The sequence below is a fragment of the Filicampus tigris genome, chromosome 5 (genome assembly GCF_054856515.1).
Source record: "Filicampus tigris isolate MCC_2025a chromosome 5, RoL_Ftig_1.0, whole genome shotgun sequence".
NCBI classification, from domain to species: domain Eukaryota; kingdom Metazoa; phylum Chordata; class Actinopteri; order Syngnathiformes; family Syngnathidae; genus Filicampus; species Filicampus tigris.
In genome coordinates, this window is record NC_141221.1 from 6525565 (window position 1) to 6535000 (window position 9436).

Genomic DNA, 9436 nt, shown 5'->3' on the forward strand with positions numbered 1-9436 from the left:
AAATGAGCTGATTGGTTCCGCAAATCCGATTTGTGACCAATCGGAATGCGGTTTGTTCAATATTTTCCCGGCCCACGGTATTCTTTACGCATTATCAAAGGACGACTGGAAGACAGTTGGCCAACCAGAATGCAGTTTATTCACTATTTCCCCGCTTACAGGAAGCCCTGCATAAACAGCCGAGTGAAATGCAAACAGGTTGATAAGGGTGCACAGAGGGCAGCTAAATTCTTCTTGTTTTCCTGTAAATATGAATAAAATGTTCGGCGCTTTACGGAGAACGTTCGGCGTGGTACGGGAGCACGTCGGTACGGACCACCTGGGGAATAAATATTACATTGTCCCCGAACAGAAGACATGGACAGGTAGGCCATGTTGTGTGCTAAATTTAGCTCGTCTTAATGCTTTTTAGAGCCCAACAAGTCAGTAAAGAAAGCTTTTAAGCAACCTCAATTTGTACACATTTGACTTACTATGGTCTTTTTGTCCTCCACGTTACAACATTAGTTCTGTTATGGATGATCTGCGTTGGTCCTAAATGTTTTTATTAATGTTTACCGTAGTCCAAATGACATTAAAATGAGCGATTTGTCATTAGTGTAATGTGGATTTTGCAAGAAATGTGCAACTGTAGCTTTTATAAGTGTGCGTGCGCCTTTGGTTCACCTCTGTAGTACCTTAGGCTTACTGGTAGGTGGGGTGGGAGGCTCAATAACATTATTTTTTATGCTGGTTTCAGTAACGTGTAGTATTTGTTGTCCTATACAACTCGTTTTTAAAATTAAAACGTTAAAAAAAGAAAGGAAGGAAAACCCCAAATACTTAAGAGACAAAGGGATTATATGATTGCCATTTCAGGGCTTCATATAATTAACCCGTTAACCAAAAACAGAATATGAACACTTTTCACATTGAATTTAACATTTGGTCCTCCTTTTCAGAGTGGTATTCTGTACGAACGGCACCAATGCAAATTGGTGGATGATATCAACCAGGCGATTATTTTATTTTGTTATTTTTTTGCCTTTGGAGGTGGTCTCATAAGCCGGTTCTAAATGACCTGTAAAACCCTGTATTACATTTTATTGTTCTGTGTAAAACGACACCGACATGGAACAGTGCAACAAAGCCAACTCGTTGATTTCAGTTTTGTAGGGGGTGTCAAAAAAATGTTCTGTGCCGCCTGTAAAAGCTGCCATGGCTTTTTCACTTTCTCTGTTCCAGTGACGCGCCACGTGCGATGAGGTTCATGACTGGTGAGGCACTGATTCCTCTTGAGTTGTGTTTACAAAATATATGAACCCAAAATAGAAGAGAAATAGATTTAAATTTTGACCTTAATTGAAACATTGTTTCCAAAGCTTTTAGCTATGCTTCAATAAATTCTACACGGTTTAACAATGCGATAGCAAGAAAAACAAAACCATATTTGATATAAGGTCATGTTCATTGTAGTTGCTGGGTTTATTTTTGCTGATATCTCTTTTTTAAAATTAAAAAGCATTTGACCTTTGACCATGTCTTATGTTTATAACAAACCAATCCGTGTCAAAATCGGTAAAGAATTCTACGAGTTATCATGAATTTATTGGAGCCAAACACAGTGACAAGTGAATGGAAGATAGGGACTCTTGGTTAAAAATGGCTACTCGGTCTGCATGTCCTCAAACAGCTGAGGCGTCCTGTAGTGCCCTGGTGTCAAACTCTGGTCTTCGAGGGCCGCTATCCTGCATGTTTTAGATGTTTTCCTCCTCCAACACACCTGATTCAAATAAATGGCAAATACCTATTTCTAATTTCAAATGACAGATTTAGTGCAACTGTGATTGGCTGGCAAATGGCAACCAGTCCAGGGTGTACCCCGCCTTTTGCCCTAAATCAGCTGGGATGTGCTCCAGCACACCCGTAACCATAATAAAGATAAGCAATATAGAAAATGGATGGATGATTTAGTACGGAATAGTTATTTAAGTCATTCTTCAGACACTATGGAGCACATCCAGATTGAATAGATGATATACATTTTGTAATAATTAACTATTCGTGTGAAGTTATGTCTTTGTCTGGGGACACAGAGGCCAGCCTCCAGCAGGCTTGCACGCATGGTTTAATTCTGACTGAACTTGACTTTGCGCTTCACCTTTTTCTTTGCAGTTTGATGGGGAAACTTGCGCCCACCTCATATTTATAATTCATTACAAGGCTGCGGGCTGTCAGACTATTCAAATGAGACATCACACAAGCCCATTTCCTATCACGCTACGAGCCACCATTTGACCGGCCAATATCAATGACTGACACCACCGGCCTGGTGGAGAAAACAGAACGCCGGACGCCAAGCCCACGCATAGACGCGAGCACGCCAATGAATTGCTAAAAAAAAAAAAAAAAAAAAAACGCAATATATGCCGCGCATATTTATGTCATCCTCTTTTTCTTGCCACGCTGCCCGGTCCAGGCTGGTGGAAATAAAAGCAGATGCATTATTCAGTCCATATGTCTTGCTAAAGCGAGTTCTTTTTGATCTTAAACTGATAGGCCAAGCGTGGGCTCGGGGCCTTGAGGCTTGGACCGCGGGGCTTTTTGCTCTGCCGCATACCAGCGGTCGGTTCAGGCAGGGTGAGTGAGAGCTTTCTCCGCTCTACCTACTTCTTTCTATTCATTTGTTCACCCCCCAGTGCTCGTGGTCCATCCTCCTACCTTTATCCATGGTTTGCTGCTCCCATTTTCTACCTCTCTCGGACTGTTAACTTTAGAAAACTGGGGCGTAAGCAATCTTGCGTGTGGTAAACTATGTATGAAGACTTTAATAGTTATTCCGAGAGAGGACTAAAAGGACGGAGCCGCCTTGTTTGTACCGCAGCCAAGTGCAAAAAGCATGAGGTTATGTTTAGATCATGCATATTGGTCATTTATCTAGCAGAACTACCGTACATAAAAACTGTAAGCAATGGTACCAACAAATCTACTTTTTAAATGATTATTTATTTAATCACTTTTAAACTATTCAGCTAGTTAGTCACTTTTTGCCCTTACAGTCCGCTGGTCCGTCCTCGTCCCTCCGTCCTTATTCATAAAAACAATCATCCTCCGACGCCATCTGTCCTTGTCCTTGGCATGCTCCCTTCCAGTTGTTAGGCTTGGCGCATAGCGACAACATTGACGGCATCAAACTCTTCCAAATATTCTCGCTGTCTCCTGGAATGATGTCAAGTTACTGTAAATGATGTATAAACCTTTCTAATTGCGATCACAGCATCTATATCTGATTTAATGACCCATTCACCGTTTTGCAGTTCAAACAGCTCCGTGTGTACATAGACTTGCGCAGCTTTTTTTTGAAATGCTCAACACAAATTTGTTAAGTAAACATACAGGACATGCAATAGTAAAAATAACAATGACAAGCAGAGGTGTGCATTTTACTACATTTATCTGGTCCGGCTCGACAGCTTCGCAATCCCTGTGGCCAAATCTTCGTGAACGGAACGGCAGACGGCAGTGCCTCGCTCGCTGTGTGCTGGAGCTTGAACCGTCGCCCGTTCTTTGTCGCATGTTAAAATTGTCTTGGCAAATGCATAAACCGTCCATCTCCTTTGTAGCAGCGGCTCACTGGTAAACGTGTCAAATTTAAAAGCTGAGTTGACTCGATGAACCTAACAGCCAGCTGACTACAGAGTTGGCCGGAGGAGCTATCCCTTCGTCTCGAAAAAGTCACAACTTCTGATGACATTTCCACCTTGAAAAGCACCAGCACCCAACTATTGAATATTCCTATTACACAAGCCCACAATATCACACATTTAGGTTATTGTTTTCTTCAGATTGCATTCCAGTAGCTTGAAACAAGTGAGGACCGGACTCATTCCTTTCCCCGGAAATGTTGAATGCGTTGCCGTGCAGTAGTGTTGTGCACCACTACCACCTACAGGACCTACATGGCCGGACACATTCTGATTTTTCAATCAAAGTGGTCGGATGGACACCTCGTGGATCATTGGGCCTTGGACGACGTCTGCCGCTCTACTTTTGTTTTTGATTATGTCCAGTCTGGGTTCCTACGTGTCTTCGTGCAGAGCTCTTTATTTTCCTCCAGTGAGTCCGTCCTCCCCTTGGCCCCCGTTCTCCTTTTGTTGCTGCCTCTCGACTTTTCCCCCCCTTTGAAGCCTTGCCAGCGAAGATTGCGATTCAGTACAGAAGAGTAGTTCAGTATGGTGGAGTGGGTTGGGCTCAGCAGTGGACTTTGTTCGCGCCCACCATATCCCCCCCCCCCCTTTCCAGTGCCACACATCAAAACGAACAGGCCTCGGTGTGAAGCGCGTGCCTGGAGAGGGAGCAACTGTAGATACCCACTGCCGCCCGATTGCCAGTCCGCGGTGCCCCGCTGATGGGTGTCTATGGCCACTGGCTGTCCATCCCTTGGTCTTCCCGAGCCTTGCCGCTGGCTCCATCCACATGAATGTGGAATCAATATTCATTCCGCTCTCTCCGCGGCTTTTGCGCGCTCCCCAGGCCCGGCCGGCTCTGCCTTACACTGCATGGGGCGCCGTGTCATGCTAACCAGATGAAAGCCGAAAGACGAACGAGCCTTCGTTCGGCGGCGCGCCTGCAGCTCCCCGACGCCTGCCGTCGCTGCCTTTTTATTTCGGAAGAAAAGAGGCGCGCTGACATTATCGGCCGCTGCAGGCGCATTTGAAAATAATTGCCTGTATGATTGCTATTTTTCTTACCCCTTTGAGGAGGTGTAGCCTTTTGTCTCTGGGAATCAATGGCTGCTCAATACCGGACAGAGGAAAGGCAGTTTCCTTTCATGTCTGCCTGAAAAGGGAGTATTTTTAGCCCTTTTCATTTTTAGCAGCGTCTGCCATGCAGTTTTAATCTATCGCTGCTCTCTCCCTGTGTGCGGAGAATGGAAGGGTTTCAGAGGTTCCTCGGAGGTGCGCCACGCTGTGTCAGAGAAAAGGCGCACCATCACTATCCCTCTGCCTTTTGTCTATTATTTATTTGATCAGCCAGCTCTCTCCTATGAAGTCCAAACTGAGAAGGCCTGCACTTGGCTATTTCAGGATGGCCGACTCTCGGGACTGCGAGGGAGGTGTGTGTTTCTACGCGTGTGCGCGTTGGTATCGGCTTTGTATTTAAAAAGAAGCAGCGATTGTGTGTTGTTGTTTTTTTTTTTTTTTCCCCCCTCCCCGCTTCATGCCCTAACACACTTAACACAACAACAGATGGCCGCGTGTCATCAGAGCGTTGATTCAAGCCGCTTATTTTCATGGAAAGAGTCGCGGCGGAGGGAGACGCCGGTCCAAATGGCTGTTTATTTTGCCACAAGTCGTCCCCCGGGTGCCATGAAGGAAAGTCTATCCTACAGTAGGACATCAAGGTGTCGTTTACCGCGCGTTGGCGTTGTCCAGACCCGCTACAGTAAATCACAGTAATTGATCAGCAGCTTTGCGGTGCACAAGGTTTAAATGAAGGTTGTTTAATCGTTATAGGGACGCCAGTGTGTTTGGCTCATCTTGCACGGCGCCGGTTGCCAAGTGTAGGCACGTGTGTATGTGTGCGTTGTGTGTGAGACGGAGCATCATGGAGTGGCTTAACTACTAAATTAAAAAGGCATTTGGAAAGATGGATGCTCAAGCTGAGATAAAAGGCGACAAATTCCAGTGGGAGAGCATCACAAGTAGGGCGAAGCCGCCAATGTCGCCACAGGTCAAACTTCCGGGCTTTGCCTTGAACTTGAGTATGCGCTCACTAGTCACTTCATTAGGTACACCTGCACACTCTAAAGCGTGGTACAGTACACGATGCAGGCGATATGGCCTAATATAAGTCCAATCAAAGACACGATTATTGGATGTCGCTGCAAAATTATCCTCAGCGATTATCCTGTGGTGAGGGGTGTGTGGAGACGGTGTTTGTATTTCTAGTTTTTTTTTTTCGAGCTGCAAAACCTGCACGGTATTTACGATCGCAAATACTGATGTGTGCAGTCAACACGGAGAAGGGCTGAGCTACACACTCTGTCATTTTGAAGTGAAATGGAACAATAGTCAGTTCGTAAGCGACCTGAAGCTTGCCTTGTTGCCAGGCACGGATATAAGAGCAATTTGTTGCATTGAGTGTTTGTAGAATGTTAACAGAAAGTTATTCACCGCAGTAATAATGATAATGTTTTTTTTTTGTTTTGTTTTTTTCGGTTTGGAATTTTTTTTTAAATAATAATGATAAGGAGGATAATTTGCAATCAAAATGTAGTTACCAGTTATCCTAGCTTCTTCTCCTATGGCTTTCTCTTTCTTCTTTTTTGAACCGCGATGTTCCAACAGTCGAGATGCCGTGTGGCACCATGCTGCCCCCCACAGGTCAGCCTTGGTACTACGGCAGACGGCTGGTTGGACGTGGATACTCGAAATTATCAGTGGTGATATGCTTATGTGTGCTGTGTGTCATCTGGAGTACACCACACAGTCTAGTATTAAAATATTTTCCTCGCAATGTGTGGGGTCTCTCATATTTAAAAAATTGTTGAAGATAACAATTAGCATGTGTCAGGCTGCAACAATCGTACCGTGTGGAACTAGGTCACTCATATCAAACATTGTTTTGAAAGAAAACAAACTTGTAAAATGAAAGTGTTTTAAGCCGTTTCATTTTTCATTCTAGTCATTATGTTGTTGGCCACAATCTTTTTATGTTGGCCTCTGCTTGGTAAAATAATCCGTCCATCCATTGTCTAGAGTACTTCTCGTTTGGGTCATCCGTGATCTGGAGTTAATCTCATCTGACTTTAAAGGGGAAATCAACCCAAACACAATTTTTTTCAAGAATATGTTTTGATGAATATTACGTTTGTGGAATATGAGCTAAGCAGCAAAATCCACCCGTTTTTTGCCATCTCAGGGGGCGGCCATTTTGTCATTTCTGTCGACTGAAAATGACATCACAACTACTCGGGGCTCAGGTAACAACCAGTCACGGCTCAGCTCCAGAAAACAGGTACCCTGAGATGGCTAAAAACGGGTAGATTAACTCTTATTCCACAAACGCAATATTTATCAGAATGCCTTGTTTTAACTAGTGGGCCTGCATAGAACAATTTCTTGAAATAATATGCTAGGGTTGACTTCCCCCTTTAATCAGCGTCAGAAATATGTTTAGGACACAAAACGAAAATTTGCTGTTGACCAGCGCTATCAAAAATAATTAGCAATTAGTTTGATCATCGGTTAGTCATTACACCTGTAATGATTAATATTGTCAGTATTTTTTCATAGTATTGATCGTTTCTATAACTGCGATGTGATCGCAGCTGTAGTAAGAGCTGGATTAAGTCCGATTCCCTACTGAAGGCCCGGATACAAGTTACCAAATGCATGGCTCAGTGAATATTTTTCCAACAGTTTCAATCAAAATCAAGAATTATTCCAATGAGGCAAGGCTGCAAATGAATTAAATGAACGACTTTCTGCAGAGATGCAATTCAATTCCGACCGAAGCGCTCCGATCTCAGATGGGCCGGCAAGATGCTGCGCCACCCGAGGGGGCTTCCTGTCACGAAAGGTCCCGACTGGCACACAAGCAGACAGCCCTTCGCCACTTATTCAGAATATTTTAATGAAGCTGACAGGCATAGAGGAATAGGGTGTGATAAGGCCCACTGTGGAGGAAAAGAGAAGGAGAGTGTAACAAAAAAAAAAAAAAAAAGGGAGTGACAAAGAACAAGGGGGATGCTGACATCCGGGCTGAAATTACAGAGCGGATGGGATAGAGGAGAAGAATGGTGAGAGTGAAAGTGAAAGGAGGCTTTTTGACAGAAAGGCTGAAATGAGTGGGTGGATCGGGCAGACGGGAGAAGGTGGAGGCAGGTTAATGGAGGCGGGGTGGGGGGTGGGGGGGGTCTGGAGGTGCAATGCAAGATGGAGGTGGAAAGAAAGGGGTGGACAACTCTGTGTACGGACATCACATATAAGGTTGGGCGGGTGGGCAGAGGGTCACACAAAAGGACACTGACTTCCTGGCTCACCACAATCTTTTTCCCTCCACTGAGGAGACTCGAAGAGGACTGGTGGTCTTAAGCGAGCCGGGGTAGCGTATCCCTCCTCCCCGCAAGCATGCCTGCGTTTAGTTAAAAGTGACACTCAGGGGAAATCAGCATTCCTTTCTTTTTGACTTCTGTATGAATTATTCTGCTTTCTGCTGCTGCGACTCGCTCAAGCCTCAGCGGCTTCAGCGGCGGCAGCGACAAACAGAATGAGGGCTGAATTTAAAAGTATGGAGGGGAAGAAGAAGAAGAAAAAAAAAGAAGAATAATAAAGTACAAGCGGCAGCAGGCCTACTTTACACCTAAGCTCCTCCTCCCTCCACAGCGGATGCAAAGCAACGGCTGGCCTTTTCCTTCTAAACCTCTCTCTGCGTCACAGGGCTCACAGCTAATAGGTAACCATGGTTACGGGCCTCACACATCCCTACCCCCCTCCCCCGGTTAGATTAGAGATCGGAGGCGAGAGAGTCAGGATTGGTACCTGGTTTGCCTGGTATCACTGATGCTTATCGGATCACTCCATCTTCATAAGTCTGTCCATTACCATGCGCCCGTTGGTGCCTATTCCCCCAGAATGAAATCAACTCGACTCAGTCCAGGCGTGCAGATGGGCTTCTTCCACATGCCTTTTTGTTCCGCTACAGTCAGTGTGGATTCATACATTGTTTAGTTGTGCTCTAGTTCAGTTCGGCTCCCCACGGTATGGTTTCAAAGTAGGGATGTTTCGATCCGTGTCTCATGCTGCTGGTTCCGATTTAGCTTAGAATTAGCTGTAGATTTTTATTTTTATTTTAGAGCTGCGACTCACAATGATTTTAATCATCGAATCGTCCATCCATCCGTTTTCCTGCGCGGGGCTCGGTCACTTCATCCTGCTCTTCTGGGTGGGGGGGGGGGCTCTCGAGGAGTTCATTCTTCATTCGTCATCTGTTGATTATGTTTTGCATTCGCTGATGAATCGGGTTTAAAAAAACAACAACCATGTTTTTAATTTCCAGCCCTCTATTGAAAAACAAGACATTAGTTCAAATTGACACTGCTGGAAATGCACAAGCATGATTCAGTTCCTGGTTTGGCCTGTAACATGTTAGCAAATGGGCAACAATGGCCAAAAAATACTGTTTTCAAGTACAAGCAGGTGTTTTATTTGGATTAAACATCGTCATTATGCTTTCTTGGAGCACTACGGAAATCAGAGAATATTTATGGTACTGTATGTTATGATATGGTATAGGACTGCACACTATATCGAAAAAGTATTGTCGTCGTGATTATGGCCCGTGCAATAAGTTTCATATGGAATTGAATTATTTTATCTCGGGCTGGGCAATATCGCCGAAATGTGTATCACGATATACAGTGAGTGATTCATGTCTGGCTATATCGATATAC

General features: G+C 44.6%; 1 protein-coding gene across 1 annotated transcript in view; it reads left to right on the top strand.

Annotated features, from left to right (window-relative positions):
• Positions 1-130: 130 nt before the first annotated feature.
• Positions 131-9436, top strand: part of ndufaf2 (NADH:ubiquinone oxidoreductase complex assembly factor 2) — a 26011-nt gene continuing 16705 nt past the window's right edge. The window contains exon 1 of the mRNA XM_086031519.1: positions 131-365. Coding sequence (XP_085887645.1) covers positions 251-365 — 115 coding nt within the window. The 5' untranslated portion in view covers positions 131-250. The remainder of the gene's footprint in view (positions 366-9436) is intronic.